Raw genomic sequence first — 14,856 nt, 5'->3', positions numbered from 1 at the left:
CCATTGATTTGTGTCCAAGTAATTCCCAGGTAATTATAGACCATCGATCTAACTGCGCGGGAGGGATAGTGGTTGTGTTCTGCAAACCTCACAGTGTCTCACACTTGGTGACTACAGCATTGTTGCCCTAAAAGACCTAGAACAGTTTCTTCTTTAACCTTATTTTAGCCACATGGATAGGTGCAAAACTAGAATGTTTCTAAAAGTCTTTAGGAAAAATGATAGACTCCAGTCGCTGTCTGTCTGCAAGCTGCTTCGTAAAGTTTCCTCTTATGATATCCACAAGGTAAGCAGCTTCCTGTTAGGGACTACTGCTTCTAGGCCACCAGCAGTAAGACAGGAATTGCATCAGCTGGCTGGTTTTGTGTCTCAGCTGTCACCAAAAGAGTGTAGTAATATTCCTGATTAAATATCATTACTCTGAGGCACAAAAATGGGAACACTGACATGATTTTGGATCTGTTCCTGTTAAAATTCAGCGGTAATAGTGAATTATGTCTACTATGGACTAAGCACAGCTATTTTTGAGCTATATTCTATTGCAGACTCAGAATTTTTATCAGTAAGTCTACATTTTATACCTATTGATTCCCTCAGGCTTTTAAATGATGTATGTAAAAAAAAAAAGATCCTATAATAGAACATAGAAACTATTGTTCTATCAGCAATTGCTGTCAACTCAAAATAATATGGTTGAAGTCCCAGACTAAATTAAATTGATGATGACAAAAGTTGGTTAGGTGACAAAAGTTAAGATTTATTTTTAGATATATTTGTTGCATATGTTTTTCTCTGTTACTAGATATGTCTTAGTGTGTATCATGTGTAGATAGATACTCTGTAAGCTCCATTACCTATGAAGAATAAATTATTAACTGCCCATAGAACCTGTATTATGGCCGTGTTAATATGCTCAGCAAGATTAATACAGTAACTTAGACTGTATTTTGCACCGTTCATACATGCTATTATTTCTTAAACTCTGCCAGGAGCCCTTAAAATGGGATCCATGGAGCTGCTTCTCCAGTGAAGATGCGGTGTCTCCTGACCTGTCGTTTAGGGGAATGCGGGTTATCATTTACTAAGCATGGTTGTGAGGTATCAGGATAGTACATTTCCAAAGGATTAGCACATCTTTTGCTCTGGGTACTCCGCTGATGCCATGAACATGCCCCACTGTTGAATAGATGATTTTCTCATGGTGGGGCTGATGGTAGAATTTATGTTCCACATATTGTCATATGTAGGTGTCCAAATCAGGGCTTTGTATCCTCCTCCTGCTAGATAAGTTGAAACATTGACAGGCAGCATGTTCCTTTTTTTCCCCCTTTTATTACAGTAATTTATAAGATATTTTAGCTAACAGGAGAAAGGCCCAAGGGGGCATTCTCATGTTAATTACCAAATGTGGGCTTGTCAAAATCAAATAGCTCCAGGAATAATGCAAGTAGCTCTGCATCATTGTATTGTTTGGCCCTCAACCCAATATTAGCTAGTTTTGAAAATCTGGGTTCATTAGGCTTTTAAATTTAAAAGAAGAATCACTACCAGGGGCCTTCAGAAGGATCTAAGGCACAGTCAGTAGCTCAAGAGTTTAATGTAAATGACATTAAAAAATAGTTTCATATAACATATTCTGAGAAATATGAAACACAAGAAGACACTGCCTCAAAGTGAAGTATTTTTGTCTTTACATATAATCTGTAATTAAAGTTTTTAATATACAATCATTATAGTGGTTTTCAGCTCTTATTTTTAAACACCCTGCAGTCAAATTAGTAAAGTACAAAGAAATTGAAAGTTAGATATGATAAAACAATAATATAAGCATAGACTAAAGAAGTATAGCATTGTTTATGAAATTACAGATCCTATCCAAAGTTTGGTAGTATAAAAAAAGACAACAAAGGCTTCACTTTGTATACTTTTTAAGAGAATCTTTATTTGGAATCACCTGATTTACTTAAAACTGGAGGTAAGGAAAGACAAATATAAACAAACAAATAAAAAAGCACCATTCTTCTCCCTCTGTACCCTTGGAAACATTCAGTACTAAAAGTAGATGGAATTGGTGACAATGTCACTGAAGGACACTAGTAAACAGCTGGTGATGTCAACAAGAAGTTAAAAGTAAGATTTGCTACACTCAACTACAATGTAGATAATTCTCTTGTGGATCATCAGGAGTTCAAAATATATACAAGTGAGAATTAATTAGAGAAGTGTGAACTATTTAAATACTAGCTGGAGGATATATATATATTACCACTGGAGCTCTGCTGAATCAGAACTTGTATATTCAGTTCTTGGTGTTCCTTCCACAGCATTTATTTAGCATCTACTATATACTATTTTTGTATAATGCATCAGAGGTATAAAGACAAATGTGATATAATGGTCTTTTCAGGGAACTGAGTCAAAGAAGGTGGCAGGTGTGTGATAAAAGGATTATATTGGGTGCCGGGTAGTAACACAGCGGGTTAAGTGCAAGGACCGGCATTAAGATCCCGGTTCCAGCCCCTGGCTCCCCACCTGCAAGGGGGTCACTTCACAAGCGGTGAAGCAGGTCTGCAGGTGTCTATCTTTCTCTTCCCCTCTCTGTCTTCCCCTCCTCTCTCCATTTCTATCTGTCCTATCCAACGACAATGACAGCAGTGACAACAATAATAAAAACAGCAACGATGAACAAGGACAACAAAAGGGAAAAAAAATGGCTTCTAGGAGCAGTGGATTCATAGTGCAAGCACGAGCCTCAACAATAACCTTGAAGGCCAAAAAAAAAAAAAAGTGATTATATCGCATTGTGGTTTGTCTTGTAAGGGGCAGAGAGATGTATGCTAGGGTCAAAGAGAGCACAGGAAGAAGGATCTTAAAGCTGCTGGAAAAGCTCAGGGAAAACTTGATTAGGAAGAGCACTCCCTAACTGACTTTGAAGAATGAGCAGGAATTTGCAAGACCAGAGACAGACTTCCTGTTTGTACAAAATCTCTTGGGGAATTATAATGTGGCAGTTGGTATGAAGGGATTCTGGGCAGATCAGAGAGTGGATCCTCCCAGACTAGTAGGGACCTACTACGGGACTGGAGGTTGTATCCCCTGGGTTGCCCCTGAATTTTCTTGAGGAAGTTGAAGTGGGAGAGTGACTTGTAAAAATTTTCTTTTTTTTTTTTATTTTTAATATTTATTTATTCCCTTTTGTTGCCCTTGTTTTATTGTTGTTGTTATTATTGTTGTCGTCATTGTTAGATAGGACAGAGAGAAATGGAAAGAGGAGGGGAAAACAGAGAGGGGGAGAGAAAGACAGATACCTGCAGACCTGCTTCACTGCTTTTGAAAGTGATCCCCCCCCACACACACACACAGATGGGGAGCCGGGGGCTCTGTCCTTGTACTGGTCCTTGTGCTTTACACCACCTGCACTTAACCCGCTGTGCTACCTCCCGACTCCCAAGTTTTCTCTTTTTTAACTTTAAACTGAGATGCAATTGGGGTTTTTTCCCCTTTCCTTTAGATAGAGTATGAGAGACAGACACAAAGAAAGAGAAAGAAGAGACACCCATACTCTCACTCTACTGCTCCTGGAAATTCCCACCACAGGCATTCCAAAGAGGTAGCCTGGACTCAAAATCATGTCCTTGTGTGGGGCCGTAAGTGTGGTCTACTGACTGAGCCACCTGCCAGCCAAGATTTTCTTATTATAGGGTCTTTCTGGCATCAGTGTGTATTAGTGGACTGGTACTGGAGCTTCCTTTCTCTACATTGTGGTTGACTCTCTTCATACTACCAAAGTATTCTTGAAACACTATTCATTTTTCCATATACAGATTCCACAGACCAAAAGTAAGATGCCAGGGTTGTTTAGATTAGATCCTCTCTTATTTTTTTTTAACTACAAGATTTTATTTCATAGACTAGTTTCAAGTTAACAGAAAACGTAAACAGTACTAAGAGTTCCCTTTTACAACCCCACTCCTCTGCCCACCTCCAGTTTTGCCTGCTAGTAACACATATGTAAGTGTGATGCATTTGTTTTAGGTGCTGAACTGTTTTTGTTTGTTTGCTTGTTTGTTGCCACCGGGATTATCTCTGCAGTTTTGGTACCTGAATAACTCCATGACTCCTGGCTGTCGGTTCTTCTTTACAGAGGGTGTGAAAGAGAGAGAGAGAGAGAGAGAGAGAGAGAAGGAAATGTGAAATAGAGAAGAGAGACACTTGCATGCAGCACTGCTCCAAAGCACTTGTGAAGCTTTGCCCTGAAGGTGGGGATTGGGGCTCGAACATGACTGCTCACACACACATTGTAGCACGTGCACTCCCTTGGTGAGCCAGCACTGGTCTCCTGGCCCCACTGATGTAATGTTAATGTGTGATTGTTAAGTTTCACTTACCTAAACATCCCTACGTTCTTCTTTTTCATCGTTCTCTGTCTCCCCACCCCAACCCTCTAGAAACACTGATCTTACTCTCTTCATGCTTTTGCCTTTTCTAGAATTTCGTATGTTGGAATTATATGGTATGTAGTCTTTTCAGATTTCCTCTCAATGATATATATTTAAGGTTCCTTCATGGTTTGTTTTTTTTTTTTGATAGTTCCATAATTTCACATTTTATTTCTGCATGGTATTCCATTGTCTGGATATATCACATTTTGTTAAATCACCTTCTGGTGGACATTTTGAATGACTTTTTTTTTTTTTTTAGCTGCTCAGCTCTGGGTTATGGTGGTGCTGGGGACTGAATCTGGGGGCTCAAAGCATCAAGCATGGAAATTGATTGCACAGCCATTGCATTGTGTCCTCAACCCCACCTTGAATATTTTCAGCTTTTAACAAGTATAAATAAAGATGTGGACTGAGAAAACATGAATAGGACTAACACTTCCTTCAGTGTGGTGGGGCCCAGGCCCAAGTCAGGTTCGAGCAAACGGTGAAGCAGTGCACTTATAAGTGAGCTATTTCACCATTGCAAAAGTGCTGTGTTTTGATGTGGGCAGGTTTTGATGTGAATATGTTTTCAACTCATTTGGGTAAATACATAGGTTTATTGCAGAACCATAAGTTAATGTGATGTTAGCTTTGTAAAAGAACTACCAAACTGTCTTCCAGAATATCTGTATCGCTCTCATTCTCTCCAGCAGTCATGAGTGTTTCTGTTGCTTTGCTTCCTTACTAGCATTTGCTCTTGTCACTGTTGTAGTATTTAGTCATTCTAGTAGGTATACTGTGGTATCTCGGTGAAATTAATTTGCAGTTCTCCAATGACAAGAGATGCCAAGCCTGTTTTTAATGTGCTTGTTATCCTTCTTTAGTAAAATGTTTATTCAGACCATTTTCTTGTGTTTCTAAAGGAGCTATTTGATTTATTATCTAATCTTAAGATTTCTTTTTTTATATATTTTTAAATATTTTAATATTTATTCCCTTTTGTTGCCCTTATTATTTTATTGTTGTCATCATTGTTGGATAGGACAGATAGAAATGGAGAGAGGAGGGGAAGACAGAGAGGGAGAGAGAAAGATAGACACCTGCAGAACTGCTTCACGGCTTGTGAAGCGACTCCCCTGCAGGTGGGGAGCTGGGGGCTCAAACCTGGATCCTTACACCAGTCCTTGGGCTTTGTGTCACATGCGCTTAGCCCGCTGCACTACTGCCTGACTCCCTAATCTTAAGATTTCTTTATGGGCCTCTAAGATAATTCACCCAGGAGTGGTGAGGTGTGTGTGTGGGGGGGGGGGCTGCTTTGCCTTGGGTAGGATTTTCTCACCTGACTCCAAAGCACTGGGCAAAGCTTTGATCCTCAGATATGCCTTTGTGCTTGTCTGCCCTCCACCCCACGCCACCTCCATTTCTCTCTTCTGATCCAAAAGAAAAAGTTTGTCTAAAGTAAAAAATCCTGGTAACAAAAACAAACATTGCCCTCAAAACAAACCGCCCCCAAAAAATACACCAAAAAAGATTGCCTGTCTACATGTTTTAGATAGAAGAACTTTGCAGGTATGAATTTTGCAAGTATTACTTTCCTCATCATTTTTGCATGCTCACTTTCTGTGTTTCATTACCCTTAGTTATTTCACTAGTGCAACACTATTTAGATTAGACTTCAATTACTGGAACTTTATAGCAAGTCAGGAAATGATATTTTCTTGACTTTTAAAAACACTTTGTTGGGTCTTTTCCTTTTCAGATATGTTGTTAATCTCTAAAAATTAACAGGCTATAAATTTTATTTTAATTATATAGATTACTTCAGAAGAACTGGAATTTAATAATATTGCATCTTCTTAGGAGCAAGGAATACATTTCAATCTACTTATATCTTTTTAGGTTTCTATCAGTAATTTTGGTTTTTCTTACAAAGATTCTTATTTAAGCTTTTCATTTTAACCTAAGTATATATTTTGGAGGAGAGGAGTAAAATTAGTGTTTTTTTTATTTCAAATTTTAGTAGCTTATTGCTTAAATATATATATATTCTATTTTTATTTGTGATTAATAGTAGATTACAAGATTGTAAGATCACAATGTATAGTGCCACATCATACCCACCACCAGTTTTCTGTCCCTACCCTCTGACCTTTAAAAAGATAATCACTATAGTTTTCACAAGCCTTAGAAACAGTCTGCTTGTTGTTCTTTTTTTTTTTTAAGTTCATGCTTATTAGATCTCTAGATTCCACATATGAATGAAGCCATCCAGTAGTTGTCTTTCATCTTTTTACTTCTTTCACCAAGCATAATTACCTCCAGTTCTGTCCATTTGGTCCCAAAGGGCACAATATCATTACTTTTGATGGCAGAGTAGTAATTCCATGGAACGAATTAATATATATATATTTTTTTTTTTCAAAATTAGCTGCAACTACAATATTTGTTTATGGAGCTTTCGCTATTGATTGTTAGTATGTATGAACAAGAGAATTATCTTCATATGCATACAAATGCAATTTTATTTTTTAATCTTTTTATTTATTATAGGATAGAGGCAGAGACAAATTGAGAGAGGAGGGGCAGATAGAGAAGGAGAGAGACAGAGAGACACCAGTAGTCCTGCCTCACATACTCCTGCAGCTTTTCCCCTCCAGGTGGGGACCATAGGCTTGAACCCAGGTCTTTGCACACTGTAATGTGTGCACTTAACCAGGTACACCACCACCTGGTCACAATTTTATTTTTTTACTTCCCAATCTGTGACCTTTTTTCTTCATGTCTTGTTTTACTCACCAAGGTTTTTAGTGTGATATTGAATAGAAATTTTAGAGGACATCTTTTCTTTTTTATGTATCTTAGGGCAAAAATGTCAAATTTCTTACCATTACTGAGTTTTGTTTTGTTTTGTTTCTCAAAAGTCGGCTTTTTGAAAAAAACAAAATCCTCTTGTTAACCCTTCTCCAAATTACTGCAGGCCAAACATTTAGTAGAACTCCCCCCACCCCGTGTATGTGTTTATGGTAGAGCAAAATACTAAAATTCTTATTTTACCCTCAGTTCTCTTTTATTAATAAAAGTCTGATAATTTTACCTCGCTCATAGTTGTTGGGATTAATTGTTTATGTAAAGGGTATTACGTGCATATTTTACACAAGATGCCCCTTTATACAGTGGCTGCTGAATACTGCCTAGCATACAGGCAATGCTTCATACTGTTAGCTATTGTTATGATTATTACTATTACCTTGCTGGAGAGTTTCTAACTCTCCTTATCCCACTCTGTATTCCAGTTCTGTCACCTACAGACCAAAATCTAATCTCTTTATGGGGAAAGGGAATTAGTAATTATATTACCATTCAAAAATTGTTATATCTACCCACACAAAAACTTCCTTTTCATTTTAGCCTGATTTCTCATCTCCCTTGAGCATAATTTCTTCTTTGTTCTTCCTACGGTTACCCATCCCCCCCATCCTCAGCCCTGGCTTGCATTTGAAGTACAGCTCTGACAATTTGTCAATCTGTCTTATTAAAGTATCTCCTACCAATAATACAAACCCGCCATGTTTTCAGCTCTGAAATAGATTTTATAAGACATTTGACCCGAATGAATAAACTCTTAGAGAGGTCAGAGGGCTTATCTAGGGTTGTAAGCAACAGAGTTGCCCTTTCTTAAAAGGCAGATATTTTGCAATAATAATAATAATTTAATTTTGGATTTTTCTCTACTTTTAACTTTATATGATACCTCAAATATACATTCCTTACTACCAATATTTGTACTAAAATTTTCTACTACTTTTTAAGATGTGTCTCTAATGTAGAATAATTGCAAAGTGTCAAAAGAATTTTATCCACTTGTGCAAATGTTTTTTAGAGTGTTTGTATTTTTTATTTAAGAAAGGATAAATTAACAAAACCATAGGGTAGGAGGGGTACAACTCCACACAATTCCCACCACCCAATCTCCATATCACATCCCCTCCCCTGATAGCTTTACCATTCTCTATCCCTCTGGGAGCATGGACCCAGGGTCATTGTGGGTTGCAGAAGGTGGAAGGTCTGGCTTCTGTAATTGCTTCCCCGCTAAACATGGACGTTGACTGGTCAGTCCATACTCCCAGTCTGCCTCTCTCTTTCCCTAGTAGGGTAGGTCTCTGGGGAAGTGGCGCTCCAGGACACATTGGTGGGGTCTTCAGTCCAGGGAAGCCTGGCCTGCATCCTGATGGCATCTGGAACCTGGTGGCTGAAAAGAGAGTTAACATACAAAGCCAAACAAATTGTTGAGCAATCATAGACCCAGAGGTTGGAATAGTGGAGAGGAAGTGTTAGGGGGGTACTCACTGCAAACTCTAGTGTACTTCTGCTTTCAGGTATATATTTTGCAGTAGTTTATGGATAAGTGTGAACATATGCTCTCTCTCACAGAACCTGGTCTATATCTAGGTTTTGGGACTTTGTTAGAAAGTGAACCACCTGGGATGGAATTAGAGAATACTATGAAAGGAAAGGTCTCACCCGAGTAATGAAGCTGAAGGGTTGTCATTCCACACGTGAAGTCTCTGGACACAGTCCGAGGTGAAGCATGTTGAGGTGGCAATCACTGCGTTGATTAGGTTGCGATCGGCAGATGCAATATTATTTGATATGGATTGTGAGATTTATGCGGGAAAGTCGGCCCTATACTAAGGTTCCAGGACTGGGGGAAATATAGGCTCTCTAGTGGAGATGTGAGGTTCCTGCTATCTTAGGGTTCAAACAGACAATGGATAGTTAATGTTATCATCACATTATTTGGTAATTGGGTTAACTTTGAAAAGTCCTTTTGTTAGAGTTTGCTGTATAGTACCCAGTATCTTGTATGTAGCTGTGTTATTGGTTGCTTCTGATCTACTTGGTCTAGGCTTTTGAGAGAGTCCGCATATCAAATACACAGCCTGTATATTAAAAAGACTCAGTCTGTGTTTTAAAAACTTTGAGACATACAATTAATTTTCCCCCTCTCATATTAATTAACTAGTGATTTATATGACTACACTTTACTAGGAGTGTACATAAACACCATTCCCACCACCAAAAGACTATGTCCCATCCCACCCACCCACCCCACCCCCCACCGGCCCAGGAAGCTGCATGTCTACCCCTCACCACAGGGTTTTTACTTGAGTGCCCTACTCCATATTTAGTCAAATCCTGCTTTTAGTTTCTCTTTCTGATCTTCTTTCTCAACTTCTGTTGATGAGTGGGATCATCCCATACTCATCTTTATCTTTCTGACTTAGCTCACTTAACATAATTCCTTCTAGCTCTGTCCAAGATGGGTCAGAGAGGGTGGGTTCATTGTTCTTGATAGCTGTATAGTATTCTATTGTGTATATATATATATATCACAACTTTCTCAGCCACTCATCTGTTGTTGGGCACCTGGGTTGCTTCCAGGTTTTAGCTATTATGATTAGTGCTGCTATGAACATAGGAGTACGCACCTCTTTTTGGTTGGGTGTTATGGAGTCCTTGGGGTCCCCAGGAGAGGAATTACTGGATCATATGGAAGGTCCATGTCTAGCCTTGTGAGAATTCTCCAGACTGCTCTCCACAGAACCTGGACCAGTTTACATTCCCACCAGCAATGCAAGAGGGTTCCTCTGTGCCCACAGCCTCTCCAGCATTTGTTGCTGCTGTCCTTTTTGATGTATGCCATTCTTACAGGAGTGAGATGGTATCTCAGTGTTGTCTTAATTTGCATTTCTCTGACAATCAGTGACCTAGAGCAGTTTTTCATATGTTTGTTAGCCTTTTGGATCTCTTCTGAGGTGAATGTTTTGTTCATATCCTCTGCCCATTTTTGAATGGGGTCATTTGCTTTTTTCTTGCTAAGTTTGCTGAGCTCTTTATATATTTTGGTGATTAGTTTCTTGTCTTATGTATGGCATGTGAAGATCCTCTCCCATTCTGTGAGGGGTCTCTTTGTTTGTTTCATAGTTTCTTTGGATGTGCAGAAGCTTTTCAATTTGATGTATTCCCATTGGTTTGTTTCTGCTTTAGTCTTTCTTGCAACTGGGTTTATTTCATCAAAGATGTCCTTGAGGTGTAGGTGGGAAAGTGTTTTACCAATGTTTTCCTCTAAGTATTTGATTGTTTCTGGTCTAACATCCAGGTATTTGATACATTTGGAGTTGATTTTTGTTTCTGGTGAGATAAAGTGATTCAGTTTCATTCTTCTGCATGTTACAACCCAGTTTACCCAGCACCATTTATTGAAGAGAGCCTCCTTCTTCCATTTAATCCTTTGGGCCCCCTTATCAAAGATTAGATGTCCATAGGTGTGGGGATTTATTTCTGGGCTTTCAATTCTGTCCCACTGGTCTGTGTGCCTATTTTTGTTCCAGTACCATGCTGTTTTGATGATGATGGCTTTATAATATAGTTTGAGATCTGGGAGTGTGATGCCTCCATTTCTGTTTCTTTTCCTCAAGATGGTTTTGGCAATTCTAAGTGTTTTGGAGTATTTGTATTTCTTACAAACACTTTCTTACCTCTAGAAGTAAGTGTTACCGGCCTGGCAAGGTAGCTCACTTGAATAGTGCACTGTTTTGCCATGTGTGCAGCCCTTCTTTGAGCCTAGCCCCTGTTGTGTTGACGACTTTAGTCCTGTGGTCTCTCATTCTGTCATATTTCTGTCTTTCTCTTAAAAAAAAAAGTTGCTCATGAGTCACTACTTATTTTATAAAGCAGAGCTGTTTTTTCATACAGTGAAGATTTTTAAGTAGTACACGGGTAAAAAGAAAGGAGTAAATATCTATAACTAATTGATGATACAGAGGTTATAGAAAGACAGAACATAGTTGCTGATAATTTCCCTACTCATGAAATGAATTATTCCTTTGGGGAGCTAGAACATAGAGTAGATATAGTTTCATTTAAATTTATGGCATAACTGTGTAGAATGTGGGGATAAAATTAGCAGTATAACTTCATTTATGAGTTTACAGTCTACAAATTTAGGAGATTAAAGAGAAAGGGATATTTTCTAATTAATTTTATTTGGGGGAAAACAGTGCTGAGAGATTAGTTTTTGTTTATTCGGCCTGGAATTGAGTTCAGAGGATTCTTTTTTCAAAAGTTGGGGGAGATAAGTCGCACAAATTGGTTTTCTCATAATTCTGGAGACTGTAATAAGTTCATTGTCAAAATGTTAGCAGCATTAGTATATGATAAGACTTTTCTTCTTTGTTCACAAATATCTGCCTTCTCACAGTGTCATTAGCTTTTGCTCTGTACATGGCTGTGTGTGTGGGGTGTGTGTGTGTGTGTGTGTGTGTGTGCGTGTGTGTGTTCACATGCCTGTGTGTGCACAAACAGCTGAATCCATCTCTTCTAGTGTTTTTCTATATATATTGCAAACTTTTCATTAAATTTCTAAAAATACACTAACACACCTATTTTGAAAGATTAATTTAGAAAGAGAGGTAGAACTATAAATTGCACGTGCATTATGGCTTGATATTGAGCCAAATTTATTCCAACAGCAATGAACTCCTTTGAAGTATATTACTAATCAAACAGTTCTAAAAAGCTAAAAAATTACAAGATGTCAAACTTGAAATGAGACTTCATTTCATTTAATCAGTAGATTTAGATAAATAGTAAGACTAGTTTTCAACAGTGGGCTATTGTCTACCATACTCCCATGTGGCTGATTAAGATTCAACTTTCATTTAAATAAAAGGAGAAGAAAATTCACTCCTTCTATAGGTACAACCTGTAGACTTTATAAGAGCATATCGTATTGAAGGTGAACTTTTATCCCAGGGGAGATGTCGCATATGTCACTATCTGTAGTCTGCATACTCTATGAGACACTAATATTATAACAAATATATATATATGTGACAACTATAACATAATTAAAACTAATCAAAGCCTTGTTTTATTATTATTTTTTATCTGTTTTCACTGTTCAGCTCTGACGTATGGTGGTGTGGGGGATTGAACCTGGAACTTTACAGTCTCAGGCATGAGAGTCTTTTTGCATAACCATTATGCTATGCCCTGCCCTACAGTCATTTTTATATAATATATATGTACATGTCCAAATGCAGTGCTAATAAATAGTGGTCAGAACCTTATGGCTTAATGTTTTAATATAACACCATAATGGAAAATTCTATAAGCAATACAAAATTACCTGAAGTAAAACTACATGTTATGATGATTATAGCTTGGATCTATGTAATTTAAAGTGACTTGACACAAACATCTTTCTAGCACCTATAGTTTAAAATAGGAGCTTTAGAAGCTATATTAATACTACAGGGGCAGTTTATTTAATTGTTATAGCAAAATATTCTTGCTTATTTGATATAACATAAAGGGGTAGACTTATCACTAGTTCTGAATGCTGTTTATCATTTCCCTTGGGGAGGTAGAATGTATAAAATATGGTTTCTTTTAAATTTATAGCATCACTGTATATACAAAACTGAAAATTAGATCAAAGTAATTTAGCAAATATGGATCATCTATATAACACAACTGGGAAAGGGCATCTGAATGAGAGCTAAGAATAAGAGAGATAAGTGTTAGCACAAATAAAGGAGCAAGAAATAAAAGGCTGTTCTGTCAATAGTGTGCCAATAACACATAAATTGTTAACAGCACTCTCAAAACTTTGACTTTGTTATTTTCTTCCCTGCTCATCAAAAGTAGTTTGAGTGCCAGTACTTTTCACTAATGTATTTCCTAACTTCCAAGCAGGGCATGAGTGACTACAGTAAGTTGACAAGAGTAAAAGAAGCAGATATGGAGCTGATGTTTAAAAAAGATGTAAAAAGGAACCAGGTGGTGGTGCACATATTACAGTACACACAGACCCAGGTTCAGGGCCCTGGTCCCCACATATATGAGGAAAGCTTCACAAGTGGTGAAGCAGAGCTGCAGGTGTCTCTCCCTCTCTGGCACCCCCTTCCCCTTCCTCTCAATTTCTGGCTGTCTCTATGCAATTATAAATTAATAATAATAAGAAGAAAAGAAAATACCAATTTACAAAAGGACATGGGTCTGTCTCTGTCCAAAAGGGGGGGGGGGGGCAAAGAGTAGATAGCAAGATAGTTATGCAAAGAGACTGTCATGCCTGAGGCTCCGAAGTCCCAGGTTCATTCCCCCGCACCACCATAAACCAGAGCTGAGCAGTGCTCTGGTTAAAAAAAATCTAGGAATGGTGATGTCATCCTCCAGACACTGAGCTCTGTGGATAACCCTGGTGGCAATAAGTAAATAAAATATGAATTACTTTAGTTGTCCATCTCATCCCCAGCTGTGCCTTTCCATAGATCTTTGTACTTGTTGGAGGGATAGGGAATGAAAAGGGAAGGGGAAGAAAGAAACAAAGAAACCTCAAGCTCTTTGCTCTCCTAATGCTTATAGTTGAAAATAAGGTTGATTTAGAGAAACAGAGAACGTTATTTCTTCTTCCCGTTCTCTTGAGAAAGATGAACGGTAAGACCCCTGACTTACCGAATCCCCAGCAAGAAGTAGGACCATGATATAGGTATCTTCACACACACCACCCACCACTAAGTATCCTCTAAAGATGCTGAGATGACAGTTTGTGAAATGAAGCTGAATTTTTACAGAGAACAGAGGGGATCACTTATTAAATCAAGGGATCATCATTTTCATGGGTAGAACACTCTGCCCTGTCAGCACCAGCCATGCACGTGGGATAGTCAAGGGAAGCACATGAGAACTGACATTTCAGCTATCAACTTCTCTGGTTTTTTTTTTTTTTTAATATTTATCCCCCTTTTTTGCCCTTGGTTTTTTGTTTTTATTGTTGTAGTTGTTATTGTTGTTGTTGTTGGATAGGACAGAGAGAAATGGAGAGAGGAGGCGAAGACAGAGAGGGGGAGAGAAAGATAGACACCTGCAGATCTGCTTCACCACCTGTGAAGCGACTCCCCTGCAGGTGGGGAGCCGGGGGCTCGAACTGGGATCCTTGCGCTGGTCCTTCCCCTTCACACCACCTGCGCTTTACCCTTTGCACTACCGCCTGACTCCCCAACTTCTCTATTTTTAAGGCACTTACACACTACACACATAGAGTGACCAGTAATGGTCACTATACTCTTTGCTTCCTACTTAGACTTGATGTAGAATTTATCTTTGCTAACAATGTTTAAAATTTTTCCTCTCCCCACAGTTTGAGCCTCTGGTCCCCACCTGCAAGGGAAAAGCTGGGCTGCAGGTCTCTGTCTGTCTGTCTGTCTCTCTCTCTCTCTCTCTCTCTCTCCCCCGCCCCTATTCTTTTTGATTTCTGGCCAATAAGTAAAGATAACAAAAAACTTTTTTAATAAATCCAAATAAATTTTTTTCTTCTCTGAGATATGGCATCCTCTGTAAAGCACACAATTTATCATGCATTAGGACC

General features: G+C 38.4%; 1 protein-coding gene across 7 annotated transcripts in view; it reads left to right on the top strand.

Annotated features, from left to right (window-relative positions):
* Positions 1–14,856, top strand: part of ZNF521 (zinc finger protein 521) — a 317,779-nt gene that overhangs the window by 238,622 nt on the left and 64,301 nt on the right. The window contains exon 6 of one of the 7 annotated variants that reach the window (XM_060173630.1): positions 4,490–4,513. The exons of the other annotated variants lie outside the window; for them this stretch is intronic. Coding sequence (XP_060029613.1) covers positions 4,490–4,513 — 24 coding nt within the window. The remainder of the gene's footprint in view (positions 1–4,489; positions 4,514–14,856) is intronic. 7 annotated transcript variants of the gene reach the window in all.

The sequence above is a fragment of the Erinaceus europaeus genome, chromosome 15, assembly GCF_950295315.1.
Source record: "Erinaceus europaeus chromosome 15, mEriEur2.1, whole genome shotgun sequence".
NCBI lineage: Eukaryota > Metazoa > Chordata > Mammalia > Eulipotyphla > Erinaceidae > Erinaceus > Erinaceus europaeus.
The sequence above is the reverse complement of the archived record's forward strand: the minus strand, read 5'-3'. Positions and strand labels throughout refer to the sequence as shown.